At 40.7% G+C, this 14964-nt stretch overlaps 1 protein-coding gene across 1 annotated transcript in view; it reads left to right on the forward strand.

Annotated features, from left to right (window-relative positions):
* Positions 1-14964, forward strand: part of TSHR (thyroid stimulating hormone receptor) — a 166902-nt gene that overhangs the window by 107264 nt on the left and 44674 nt on the right. Inside the window, exon 5 of the mRNA XM_043556774.1 lies at positions 12558-12632. Within this exon, the coding sequence (XP_043412709.1) occupies positions 12558-12632 (75 nt within the window). The remainder of the gene's footprint in view (positions 1-12557; positions 12633-14964) is intronic.

Consider the following 14964-nt stretch of genomic DNA (forward strand, 5'->3'; position numbering starts at 1 on the left):
TTTTATTTTATTTGAGAGAGAACAAGTGAAGGAGAGGGGCAGAGAGAGAGGGAGAGGGGGAGAGGAGGAGGGAGGGAGAGAGAGAGAGAATCTCAAGCAGGCTCCATGTTCAATGTAGAGCCCAATGTGGGGCTTGATCCCATCACCCTGGGTCATGACTTGAGCCAAAATCAAGAGTCGGGAGCTCAACCAACGGAGCCACCCAGGTACCCTTCATTATATTCTTACCTAAACCCTCCTCCCTTGGCCTCTGTGATTCCACACTCCTGGTCATCCTCTACCATGCTGGTCAGTCTTTCTCATTCTCCTTTCCTGGTTTGTTATACTTCCTCACTTTTAAACACTGGGGTTCCACGTGACCAAGTGCTGTGTCTTCTTCTCTTCTTACTCTGTGATTCTCCCCCATCTGACCTTATCCAACTATTCTCAGACTGACATAACTGCTCCAGGCCTCTCTTTTTATTCTTGGGCCATTTACCTTTTGGTCTCCTTGACATCTCCTCTCAGATGTCTCACATGTATGTCACTCCTTAAATGTCCCAAATGAAATCTACCTCTTCCTCCAAAATCCACCACTCCTACGGTATTTGCTGAGGCAGTACATGGCACTTCCATTCATCTTATTGCAAATTCCAGACACCTGAGGGGTATCACTATACCTTCTTTCCTCATTACCCCCCTCTAATCCTTCACCACATACTGTTAATTCTACTACTCTAATATATAAAAAGTATACCCTTTACTCTCCACTGCCATGACCCTTGCTCAAGCCATCATAATTTCTTGCTTGGGATACAGTAATTTCATAGCTTAACTAATCTTGCCTGTTTGGGACCCCTCTAATTCATTTCTGCACAATAGCCAGAGTGATTTTGCTCTTAAGATAAATCCACAGTTTTCAAAGGAAACTTCCAGGCCCAGGACTGCAGCTGGCCCCTGCCCACATCTGTCTCCTCATCTCACTCCATTCCTGTGAACCTGTGTTCTTTAATTCCTTGGACAGTCCAAGATCTTCCCCACCTGAAGACCTTCAAATGCTTTTGCCTGTGTCTACCAAGTTCTTTAATCTCGGTCTTTGCCCATTTAACTCTACTGATTATTTATTTTCTCTTCCTGAATATTACTTAGACATACCCTGGATCCTACCCACCCACCCCCCACCTACATTATTCTCCTTGTGAATCCATCATTGAATCCTCTACAGAACTTATTAAAATTTGTGATTATACAAATGTGTGATAATAGTTTCCACAAGGCAGTGTGTTTTATGTGCCAATCACCTACATCAAACTACAAAGAAACTATCAGATTAAAGCTCCCAAAAGGAACAAGTGGATATATACTGAACACACTCTTTTAAAATAATGAATTGAAAGAGGTCAGTCTGAATTAATAAAAAATCTGATTGATAGAACATTTGGTATATGTGTGTACTGACATATGTTTAGAAAATGTACTATCTCCCAACACTATGCTAAATGTTCAACACTTCACTTAATCTTTGCACTTCTAAGTAGCTACTATAATTTTATAGTAAGAAAATTGAGTTCAATAACTTTATGTATTTATATATAAAATATATTTTATATAATTGGACCTTGCTTTTATATCCAGTCTGACAATCTCTGCCTTTCAGTTGGAGTAGTTGGTCCATTACATTTACTTCAGTTATCGATATAGTTGAAGTCTGCCATTTTCAATTATTTTCTATTTACCTTCTTTGTTCCTTTATTCCTCCTTTGGCTTCTTTTGGATTAATCAGTTTGTCTTTGCTTTTGTTTTTTAATATTTTATTCTACTTTTTAACTTTTTAGCTCTTTGTAATATTTTTTGTGGTTATTCAAGGGATTACAAAATACATCCTTCATTTAACATAGTCCATCAAGAAGGCTTATCATACCAATGCCCATGACATGTAAGAAACTTAAAATTATTACTGCATTTACCTCTTCCCATCTTCAGTGATATTTTTGCCACATATTTTATTTCTATATATGTTATAAATTCCATAATACATTACTATATTTTTTAAAGAGTTGATTGAGTTTTAAAGAATTTAAGTGAAACTAGTCTCTTATATATACTCACATATTTAATGTTTCCAGTGTTCATTCTTTCCATTGATTCAATCATTTCTGTAAGTTTGAAGGACTTCCTTTAGCATGTTAGTGTGGTTCTGCTGGCCACAAATTTTGTCAGCTTTCTTTATCTGAAGATACTTTTATTTTACCTTAATATTTAAAAATTATTTTCACTGGGTATAGACTTCTAACAAGGCAATCTGTTTCAGCCCTTTGAAGGTATCTTTCAATGTCTTCTGGCCTTCATTGTTTCTGATGAGTAGTCATTCCTATTCTTATCATTGTTCTCCTATAACGAACATGCCCTCTTTTCTCTGGCTGCTTTTAAGGCTTTATATTCTGGGCTTTCAAAATAATATACCTAGGTGACATTGTCTTTGTATTTAACCAGCTTTTGGTTTTCTGGAATTCCTGGGCCTATGGATTTCTGGTTTTATTCAAATTTTGAAATGTTTTTTTGGTACATCAATAGATTACGGTGTAAGTGACACCATGCATTTTCAGGCCCAGTTTCTAAGTGAACTGGCAGCTTTCACTTTAGATGCTTGGAGACTTAAGCCACTGTGTAAACCCTGTTGAAGGCAAGACCATATGGGGAGGCTCTGAATTACTACACGGAGATGGAGAAGGGCCTAGCTGAGCCTAGCTTTCTAGCGATCACCTTCAAAGGGCCAGGCATAGAAGCACAACTATCTTGGACCTCTAGATTGATCCAGACACCAGCTAAATACCAACCAGTGATCCCAGTGGATGCCACATGAAGCAGAAGAAAAGCCCACTTTAGCAATGCTTGAAATCGTAATCCACAAAATTGTTACCCCACTTAGTTTGGGGTAATTTGTTATACGACAACAGATACCCAGAAGAGGTAACAATTATGTATTGTTAACAATGGGTGAAAGACATTGAAGATTTGTATAAGAAAACTACAAGAATGGCAGGTTCCTTTATAAGTTATTGAGAGTCCTAAGTGGATTTAAATCAGTTCTCCTGGGTTTTAAACTACCACTGGGGCACAGTTTGGCCCCCAAAGTATACATTTGATAAAGACTTACACCTGTAAAATGATGAAACCTGGTCACTTCTATCTTCTGTTTCATGGTTTCCATTGTACACAGATTGTTGCCATTGTTCCCCCTAATAGTAGCAGCCGCAATTACTGAACACCTTTTAAGGGCAAGCACTCTGCTAAAAGTGCTTCATGTATCTTCTCTCACTTAATCTCACTAAGCCTCAGTTTCCACGACACAAACTGAAGATGGTAATACATACTTCATGGGGCTTGTGCCCTAATTTACTCCGCTAAGAAATTTCAGAGTCAGAATTTGAAACCAAGAGTGTCTGGCAAAACCATCTCTCTTCAATTAAAAACAGAAATAAAGAAAAGGCTGCCATTAGAAGGATGTTTTTACTTTTATGTGGATTTTTTTAAAAATCACAATAAAAATTCTATAAACTGGGTAGATAAAAATTGTGATTTATGGCAGATAATGTGATAAGATTTAATATTCACTGCTTCATTAAATTGAGTCAAGTGGATTTATTAGGGATTTCAAAAGTACCCGTCTTAGTCCCGATGATTCAATAGTCATGCAATTAATTAGCTATATGCATCATACAGGCAATTTGAAAAATCACTTTTTTTAAAAGTTTATTTATTTTGAGAGTGGGGGTAGGGGCAGAGAGAGTGGAAGAGAGAGAATCCCAAGCAGGTTCTGTGCTGCCAACACAGAGCCCAACATGGGGTTTGATGCCTGGAACTGTGAGATCAAATCAAGTCAGGCAAACTGAGCCAAAATCAAGTCAGACACTTAACTGACTGAGCCACCCAGTTGCCCCGGAAAATCACTTTTATAATGTCCTATTTCTAGTGGAAAAATCTGCTGGCACACTTACATTTTCTTCAATCAGCTGTAAAAATCTGAGGATATGGGGTGTCAGAGTGGGTGGCTCAGTCGGTTGAACGTTGGACTTCAGTTCAGGTCATGATCTCACCGGTCATGAGTTCGAGCCCTGCATAGGGCTCTCCGCCGTCAGCACATAATCTGCTTTGGATCCTCTGTTCCTCCTCTCTCTCTGCACCTCCTCCCACTCACTTTCTCTTTCAAAAATAAATAAACATTTAAAAATAAATATAAAAATCTGAAGACTTATAAACTCTTTGAATTAACATCTATTATTTTTTAATTCCTCAATAAATTAAAAGGTGCATCAACATTATGAATACCACCTTTCAGTTATAGATTATTTTCCCCTTAGTAATGGAATGTTAGCAGTGAAACACTTCATTGATAATTATCAAAGTAGAATAATTAAGATGTCTCTCATTGAAAAAGAATTGATAATTTGGAAAAAAAAATTTCTGTGAATTTATAGACGATTAGCAAAAAGTTACTGCTAGCCTAAAAATCAGGACATCAAAAGCTAAGGATCTAGTATACACCAAGAGCTTTGACAGACTATACTTTTTGACCTGGTAATTCCACTTCTATAAATTTTCCCTAAAAAAATAAACAGAGGAGTGAGAAAAAGTTTACATAGAAATCCAGTTGTCTCAGAATTAATTTATAATAGTAAATTTAATAGTAATAGTAATAGTAAATAGTAATAATTTATAATAGTAAAAATTCAGGGGCTCCTGGGTGTCTCAGTCGGTTGAATGTCTGACTTCAGCTCAGGTCATGATCTCACAGTCTGTGGGTTTGAGACCCACGTCGGGCTCTGTGCTGACAGCTCAGAGCCTGGAGCCTGCTTCAGATTCTGTGTCTCCCTCTCTCTCTGCCCCTCCCCCACTCATGCTGTCTCTCTCTCTCTCTCTCTCTCTCTCTCTCTCTCACACACACAAAAATAAATAAACATTAAAAAATAAAGTAAAAAAACAAAAAATAAAAATTAAGGGTTCCTTCAATATGCATCAATCTTAAAATTAATACTTGATGTTAAAATACTACATGGGGGACTTATGTGATAAAAGCCTATCAGAAAATGTTACCTTAAAATGAATTTACCTAGTTCTTCGTACCAGTTTTCACCTCACTACTGTGCCTCATTTAAAGTATTTAAGGTAAAAAAATTATGGCTTTGCCAATATATACACACCTTGTTTCTAAAGTAGTTAAGTAACTACTTACTCCCTCCCTATACCTCCCAGAGAATACAGTAAAGTTGCATGTAATAAACGTCCAATAAAATTCCTTTAATTTTAATGAATCTCTCTCCACTGTGCCCACTAGAGTGAACAGACCTAATCAAAGCGAAAGTGGCCTGCCTCCCACTTTTTAAAAAAAAATTTTTCAGTGTTTCTTTATTTTTGAGAGAGAGAGGATGCAAGCTGGGAAGAAGCAGACAGAGGGAGGCAGAGGATCCAAAGCAGGATCCGTGATGTCAGCACAGAGCCAGATGAGGAGCTCAAGCCCAGGAACCGGGAGATCATGACCTGAGCCGAAGTCAGACATTTAACTGACCGAGCCACCCATGTGTCCTGTGCCTCCCACTTTTTTCGGAACTACTGCTTCTTAAAAGCAGACTAGAAAAAACTTGAAAATCAAATTGAAGTAAGAGTTGAAAAGAAGCTGGGGCCTGGCCGAGACCTAGGATTTTGGCTATTATTCACATTCGGCTTCTTGTTTTACACACATAGTTTTGCACATTATTGCATTTGTATTTCTTTCGTATTTATTTAGAGAGCAAGAGAGTGAGAGAGAGAGAGAGGGAGAGAGAGAATAAATGAGCTGGGGAGAGGGGCACAGGAAGAGAGAGAAAGAACCTTAATCTCCACACTAAGCATGGAGCCTGACATGGGACTCAATCTCATAACCCTGAGATCATGGACACTTAACCGACTGAGCCACCCATGTGCCCCGTGCCTCCCACTTTTTTCGGAACTACTGCTTCTTAAAAGCAGACTAGAAAAAAATTGAAAATCAAATTGAAGAGTTGAAAAGAAGCTGGGGGCTGGCCGAGAGCTAGGATTTTGTCCATTATTCACATTCAGTTTGTTTTACACAGTCTTACACATTATTATATTTGTATTTCTTTTTTAATTTTTAATTAATTTATTTTTTTGAGAGAGAGAGAGCATGAATGAGCTGGGAAGAAGGGCCAGAGAGAGAGAGAATGAATCTTAATCTCCACACTAAGCATGGAACCTGACATGGGGCTCAATCTCATAACCTTGAGATCACGCTCCTGAGATCATGGATGCTTAACCGACTGAGCCACCCAGATGCCCCTGCATTTGTTTTTCTTAAAAGTTTAACCATGCCAGCCAGGGAAGCTTGTCTTGTCTCCAGACATCTCGTTCCAACTCAGTGTCTGTGCTCCTGCAAGTCTAAAACTGTCTCGTCTCCCGGTCTGCCGTGGTCCCCCTCTCACTTTACAGGTGAAATGCCAAATCAGCTTTATTATTACCCTCAGTCTGCTTCCCAGCTTGGCATGCTTTCTACTCATGAACTGGGGAGGGGAGGGGGTGCTGAGGCTGGACAAATATCTCTAAGGCTAAGGATCACAGGCAAGTACCATGTTCTGATGCCTGGTGAGTAGTTGAGAGGGAAAGCGGGCACAGGAAAATGGAAGGAAATAAGTAGTTGGAACGTTCCTTAATAGTAGAAGCATTTAAACCTTCATTTCTCTTCCTTTTTCTCTCTCTCCCCAACCTGGGAACTCTCTTCTGTCACTTTGCTGATTTCCCATACTGTCTGGGGGTGTACTAAGTGCCTGCCTCAATGCCAGCTGTTTTGAACAAGCCAATTTCTCAGTTCTTTACTCTTATTAAGAATGAACGGGGGCACCTGGGTGGCGCAGTCGGTTAAGCGTCCGACTTCAGCCAGGTCACGATCTCGCGGTCCGGGAGTTCGAGCCCCCCCGTCGGGCTCTGGGCTGATGGCTCAGAGCCTGGAGCCTGTTTCTGATTCTGTGTCTCCCTCTCTCTCTGCCCCTCCCCCGTTCATGCTCTGTCTCTCTCTGTCCCAAAAATAAATAAATGTTGAAAAAAAAATTAAAACAAAACAAAAAAAAGAATGAACAAATGTTTCTCCAAAGAAAAAGCCCGGAATCTAGTCAGATGATTAAATAAACCTAATGTATGCTAAAGTATTGATCTGCTGGTTTGTGAAAACAAGGCATTCAGGGCATCACTGTTAACACAGGTCATTTAAATGCCCATTTTATTTGAAATCCAATGAAGGGAAATGAAACAATAATGAGTATTTAAATTTCTTTTTAGTTCTGGTGGATGATCTCCTTTAAACACCATTAAAAAAATAAAAAATAAAGCAGTATTTAGGGTCACAATTCCTAGGTTAAGACCCAGGGTTGCCTCTGTGTAACAGATTATGTATACCCTTGCTATACGTGTCTTCATTGTTTTGTCTGAAAAATGAAGATGATTGTTACCTGCTTCATTTAAGTCAGCTCTCCCACCCCCTCGCTGGTAGAGCTATCCTGAGTGATAAGTATACTCAGTCCCTTATTACCCTTTAAATCTCCAAGGCTGGGCTTTTGTAATCAGTGAGCTTCAAGATCCTCAAATATTTCTCTGCACATCTAAAAAGCCCCACTCCATAGAAGAGCATTCTAGAAGATTGAAGCAGCTGATCTGGCACTGGAGATATATTTTTTAAACTTTTATACAGAATATATATTCCTTTGCCTTTTTTTAATTTGGGGAATTTTTTGTATGCTTTTTTTTTTTTACGTTTGTTTTTAATTTTGAGAGAGACAGAGAGAACACAAGCAGGGAGGGGCAGAGAGAGAGAATCTCAAGCAGGTTCAGCACAGAGCCCGACATGGGGCTCAAACTCACCAAACTGTGAGATCATGAGCTGAGCCAAAATCAAGAGTTGGACCCTTAACCAACCGAGCCACCCAGGCGCCTCGTTTCATTTTTTTTTTTTAATTTTAAACATGATAAAATAAAAAGCGAAAATTACACATTCCTAGATTCCAGAACTATCTACCAGTGATGACCACAATTAACACTGCGCTCTGTATTTAAAGAATTTTATTGATGCTTATTGTATTCATTTGGGCAGGGTAATTGTGGAAAAAAATAGACAAAAATAAAACTATGTTAACAGCCCTAAGATAAGCGAAGGCTATTACTTGCTCCTGGGACAGTCCTGGGTGGAGGAGAAGGTGGGCGGTCAGCCAGGGACCCAGGCTACTGAGCCGGGGACACCTCCGTCTCCAGCTTTTGTTCAGACTCACTCTGGGGTCCTCTCTATTCCAACCTGCTGCGCCGCAATGGCATACATGTTTTCTTTCTGTTGGTGTCCCCAGCTTCCTGGCAACATAGTCGCCTCCTGCACTGTTTGGCTGAAATTGCCTTAACGCAAAATTGTGTGATTCAAGTTCACCCTCCCAGGCATGCTTGGAACTCATTCAGATTCGGACTCCTCCTTCACCCTCCTCCTCTTATCAGAGGTTCAAGAGTGCTTACCTCCACTCCTCTCTGCTTTCTTTGAAAAGGTTATGCCTGCTGCATTCGCTTCTCACATCTGTCTCCATTAGCTAAGCTGGCAGTCCGTGCCCCTCCCCCTTCTGTGCTGCAGCAGGGTTTTTATTTTTTCTAGTTTTGAGGTATAATTGACATGTAACACTGTGTAAGGTGAAAGTGTACAATGTGTTGATTTGATGCATTCGTATACTGCAAAATTATTACCACCATAGCATTAGCTAACACATCCATCCTGTCATATAATTGCCATTTCTTTTTTGTGGTGAGGACATTTAAGATCTCTCTTAGCAACTTTCAAGTATATTAGCATGCTGTACATTAGATCCCCAGAATTTGTTAATCTGATAAATAGATGTACGCTTTCACCAGTATCTCCCCATCTCCCCGTCCTTCCCCAGCCCCTGGTGAGCACCACTGTAGTCCCTATTTCTCTGAGTTTGGCTTTTCTATTTTTATTTTTTAAGTTTATTTATTTTTGAGAGAGAGAGAGAGAAAACAAGCGGGAGAGGGGCAGAGAGAGAGGAGACAGAGAATCCCAAGCAGGCTCCATGCTGTCAGCACAGAGCCCAACAGGGGACTTGATGTCATGAACCTGGAGATCATGACCTGAGCCAAAATCAAGGAGTCAGACGCTTAATAGATGCAACTACCCAGGTGCCCTGGAATTTGGCTTTTTTAGATTCCACATATAAGTGAAGTCATACAGTGTCTATTTATCTTTCTCTCAGCAAAGATTTTATTTTTTTTTAAGTCACTTATGAGCATGATCAGCTGTCTTCTTACCTCAGAAAGTGGCTTCTTTTCCTTGATGTTTTCTTGAGGTAACTCTTGTCTGTCTGTCCCTTTTTGTACTCTTAGATTTCCCCTAAGAAATCCACCTCTTTTGTCTCTCCCCACCTCTCCTTGCAGCCTCTCCCACCGCTTTCTGCCCTTAGAGCCGTCAGGTAGCTTCAGCCTCATTTAATCAGCTGGAACCCACAGCAGTTTCTCCTTTCTCTAGCCACTACCCCTAAAGCGGCTTCAGCTGGCTGGCTGCCTTGCACTGTGGCTCTCTCTTGGGGCACTCACTCAAGTCCGGCTTGTTCAACAGTACTCTCTCATGGAGCAGCTTTCCAGACTGCAAACCACACTCAGACAGTTTGCAAACTCTCCTAACTCATTTACATCTGGCTGACAGCAGTTCGAACCCTTCTCCCCAAAAGGAAAGCTCTGACAAGGAGTTTATTCCTCACCAGAGAGAGAGAGAGAGCGAGAGAGCGAGAGAGAGAGAGCACTTCCACATGGAAGCATCTAAAGTATCTTTAGAGGGACAGGTGGGACAACTATGAGATTGTGCAATGCGGTAGCCAAGTATCCCAGTTACTTGGGCGGGCAGAGCTCCGGAAATACAGGGCTTTTAGTTTCAAACCAGGACAAAATTTTATATGTACTTAAAAGTGGGCCTTTCTGGGGGCACCTGCGTGGCTCGGTCAGTTAAACCTCCAACTCTTGATTTCGGTTCAGAACATGATCTCATGGTTAGTGTGTCAAAGCCCTGCATTGGGCTCCGTGCTGGCAGTGCACAGCCTACTTAGGATTCTGTCTCTCTCTCCCTCTCTCTGCCCCTCCCCAACTCACACACTCTCTCTCTCAAATAAACTTTAAAACAAATAATAAATAAAGTGGTTCCTTCCTGGGCACTTGGGTGGCTCAGTTGAGCATCTCACTTTGGCTCAAGTTATGATCCTGTGGTTCCATGAGTTTGAGCCCCACATCAGGCTCACTGCTGTCAGGGCAGAGCCCTGCTTCAGATGCTCTGTCTTCGTCTCTCTGCCCCTCCCCCTCTTGTGCTTTCTCAAAAATAAACAAACATTTGAAAATAAATAAATAGGGGCACCTGGGTGGCTCAGTAATTTAAGCCTCTGCCTTCAGCTCAGGTCATAATCTCATGGTTCATGAGTTCAAGCCCCACGACAGGCTCTGCACTGAGTGCAGAGCCTGCCTGGGATTCTTTCTCTCTCTCTCTGTGCCCCTCCCCCACTTGTGCTCTCTCTCTCTCTCTCTCTCTCTCTCTCTCTCTCAGAGTGAATAAACTTAAAATTTTTTTAAATAAATAAAGTGGTTCTTTCCATGTAGGATCAGGATCTTGATTTGGGGGTGAGGGGTTCCAAGAGTCTTGGGATATAAACTATTGATGCTTTCTGTTGAAGCACTGATGTGTCTTTCAAGAAGTTCCAGTAATGAGCAATAACATTATCTGTCTCTGCAAAATTTATGCTAATGAATACAATGGACCAGTAAGTTTATCTTAATAAGACAGTGAGCTGAGGTGGGGTGAGGGGATGGGTAGATGGTTTCTGTTCTCAGAGTTAATTCTATCCTCTCTTTCCCAAGATCTGTCTCATACTCAACATCCTTAGTGAAATACCAAACCTAGGGTTTTGTTGTTGTTATTGTTGTTGTTTTTAAATTTGTGTGAACATTGCATCACCTCCAACCTCAAGTCTCTGATGTCTGTTCTAGCTTTCAGTCCATTCAGGAGAATAATATAGTAAAACTATTGTTCACAGGGCCTTCACTGTGTGCTTGGCTACATGTCCAACCCCTCTCACAGACATTATTTAATTTTCACAAGAGTCTTCTTAAAAATGTGCTATTATTATCCCTATTTTATAGATGAGGAAACTATGGCTCAAAGAGGTCAAGACACTTGTCCAAGGTCATGTAGTCAGAAAGAAGAGGCAGAGTCAACAGTTGATCTGAGTTCCACCTGAGTACTCAGTAGTAAGAAGGAGCAAAGCACTGACATATGTATGCTGTGATGTTTATGAACCTCACACATGCCATGCTAAGTGAAAGAAGCCAGATGCAGAAGACTACATATGTATAATTTCATTTATACAAAACATCCAGATAGGGCAAATTTAGAGGTAGAAAGCAGATCAGTGGTTCCTAGCCATAGAGGACGGGGTGGGAATTAACTACAAATGGGCATGCAATCACTTTTGTCATTGACAGAAGTATTCTAAAACTGGGGTTTAATGGTGGCTGCACAATTGTATAAATTTGCTACAAATTACCTAACTGTATACCTGCAATATGTGAATTTTATGAAAATTCTTCCTCCGTAAAACTGTTAAGAAAAAGTCCAGGCCAGATGCTAGGTTGTGACTCTCTACCAGTGGTTGTTCTAGTTGTTACTTCTAGTTGTTTCTATCAACAAGTGGATGCACGTTCCTTTAGGTGCCTTAGGTGCCATTCCCTAGGGGAAAGGATACAGGTCTTACTGGGTTCTTCTGTCCTCTTCATATAAGCATAGGGAGTGCCTGTAAACGCTTTCAACCAATACACATGTGTTGAATACAGTTAATTTTGCCAATGAGAACCTATTTCTAACAGTCAGGAATTTCACTAATGCTAACTATGCATTTTGATTGGCATGTATATAAACCTTAGTATGTGAGTTACAGACATACATGATATCACACCACATGTGCTGAAGTCTTAAATTACTGATATAGAAAAATAAACTCAAGTGAACCGCTGAGACACTACAACCACGACCTCTGAAGTAGCAAGTGACAGAAGGAAGCTCTCTGCTCTTATTGCCTTGCTGTCATCCATCACTTAGTCTGTTCAACTTCCCAACCCAAGGCCAGGATATGTGTGCTATTAAGAATAAAGATATGTGTCCTCAACAGCCATTGGAGGGGCTTTTCTTTTCTATTTAAATATAAAAAATTTGGTGGGGGCGGGGGAAGGATGTGAGACTGCAATTAAGAGAAAGGTCACCCATAAATTCAGATGGACTGAAACTAAGCCAATGATGGGGAGGGCTGAATAGTTATTGTGTCCCTGGGAGGAGCCAGGAGGAGCTTGTTGTTGATGGGGCTGATTCCTGGCAGAGACAGTTCCTGGGGCACCACGTAAATGTGTATTCTTCTCATGAACATTTGTTAACTCTGATTCGTGTTGCTTTATCTTTGACAAGGACAGAAATGGACGTATTACTGTGAATGTGTTTCTTGTAACTCTTACAGAGAGATTCGGAATACCAGAAGTTTAACTTACATAGATCCTGGTGCCCTAAAAGAGCTCCCCCTCCTGAAGTTCCTGTAAGTATTAACTTCTACCCCATCCTATCCCCACCCTTTTTTTCTAAAGAGAGTTACAATGCTGTTGCCAGCCAGGAGTCTCCCTAGGATGCTGTGGGCCAGAGCCATTTTTGTGGTATATGGCCTGAAACAAATCACATCCTGTGATTTACACCCCAACCTTTCCCGTCAGGGAAGGTATCAGGTGAAATGATCCACATTTGAAAAACCTATTTAAAAGTCAGCACATAATGCTGGGAGCAAAGACTTAATCCAAGAGACATGAGGAAGAAAATACCCTTAAATGGAGTGTAACAGAACAAAACAAAACAAAAAACTCTGAGAGGCCATTGGTCAATTTTCTTAGGAAATGGGTACCACAACAATGTTAAAGTGACTGTCACAGAGAAAAAAAAAAGCCACAAAGGGCAAATTCTAATCTCTTGGAGGTTGGGAGGACAAAAATGGAGGAGACAACACTATTGCTTTGCTTTGGTGACACCTTATGGGCTAGATATAACCTATTTGAGAGCAGGGACCACAGCACTTTTTCTCTCTATTGCATCTTTACTGCCTGGCACAGAGCAGGTGCTCAATAAAAAATGTGTTCAATGGATGTGTATGTGTGGCCTCAGGTTCTCTAGGCACCCTCTGGAAGAACCCTTCCCTTCTTCCCTTCTCTCCTGCTCACATGCATTGTAAAAGACTAGAACACAAAAACATTATGAGGGGAAAAAATTAAAATCAACCTTAATCCAAATACTGAGAAATAATCACAATTAAAATATTAGGTTGCTTCCATCTAGGGCTTTTAAATAAAAGTGTATATTCATATATATTTTATGAATTAGGTCTTTAAAGATGAATTGAAGTCATCCAGGAAAAGAAGGGGGAGAGGTAGAAGAAAAATACAGGTAGATGGACTAGCATGATAAAGACACAGAGGTATGGAAACATGTGTCTCATGTGGGACCTAAAAATAGTTCAGTATTGAAGAGGTGGGAGTGGGAGATGCAGAGAGAATAGAGGAGAATAGTGATGGAAGATGTGGCTGGAGGCGTATCTGGGGAGTAATAAAAACTTATGGGACAAGGCAATCACTCCTGTATGGATCTTGAGTTTCAATCAATCAATAATTCTTTGATACGATGATCCCTCAGTATGTGCAGAACTCTGCAGGGAACATATAGAATAATAAAACATTGTCCTTAAGCTTCAAGAAGCTTACAATCTAGTTGGGAACATATTGTTCCCAACATATGCCAGTTCCCATAAATGGAATCAAAAAATTCCTCTCCTACTGGAAAATAATGGTAGGTGATAAATGAGAGGTACAACATTATTTGGGGTCCAGGAAATTTGAGGGCACGTCAAAAAGGAGATGGACTTGTTTGGGGTTTTGAAGAAACGAGAGATCCTGGTTCCTAATCTGGCATTTCCAGCCCCAATACATGGTCCTCCCTTAACTCCAGAGCCTTCTTCCCTCCACACTCTTCCACATGAACCTCTATTGCAATTGACTAGTCTGTTTGTTGTTTGTTTACTGCTCTTCACATGTTCTATATGGAATCTGAACTCTCTCCTTTGCTATCTGGAATATCCCATTTGCTCTTTCTGAGACCTCGGCCTCCTGTTTTCTTTCAAATCTTATGCCTTCCCCTCTAAAAGGAGTCAGGTCAGGGGCACCTGGGTGGCTCAGTAGGTTGAGCATCCAACTTGATTACACCTCAGGTCATGATCTCGTGATCATGAGATCGAGCCCCACATCAGGCTCTGCACTGAGCGTGGAGTCTGCTTGGGATTCTCTCTCCTCCTCTCTCTCTCTTCCCCTCCCTTACTTGCTCATGACTACACATGCCCTCTCTTCCTGTCTCTGTTTCTCTGTCTCTCTAAATAAATAAATAAATAAATAAATAAATAAACAAACATAAAATAAAATAAAATAAAACAAAACAAAACAAAATAAAATAAAATAAAATGAGTCAGGTCAGAATTTGCCTAAGAAGGTATATCAATGGAATAAGAGTTTTTTCTCTGCTGGAAGACTTCCTTTAAAACTTTCTTGACTCTCTCTGTCCCAAAAATAAATAAACGTTGAAAAAAAAAATTAAAAAAATGGGGCGCCTGGGTGGCGCAGCCGGTTAAGCGTCCGACTTCAGCCAGGTCACGATCTCGCGGTCCGTGAGTTCGAGCCCCGCGTCAGGCTCTGTGCTGATGGCTCAGAGCCTGGAGCCTGTTTCCGATTCTGTGTCTCCCTCTCTCTCTGCCCCTCCCCTGTTCATGCTCTGTCTCTCTCTGTCCCAAAAATAAATAAACGTTGAAAAAAAAAAATTAAAACTTTCTTGGTAGTTAC

Source organism: Prionailurus bengalensis, chromosome B3 (assembly GCF_016509475.1).
Source record: "Prionailurus bengalensis isolate Pbe53 chromosome B3, Fcat_Pben_1.1_paternal_pri, whole genome shotgun sequence".
Taxonomy (NCBI): domain Eukaryota; kingdom Metazoa; phylum Chordata; class Mammalia; order Carnivora; family Felidae; genus Prionailurus; species Prionailurus bengalensis.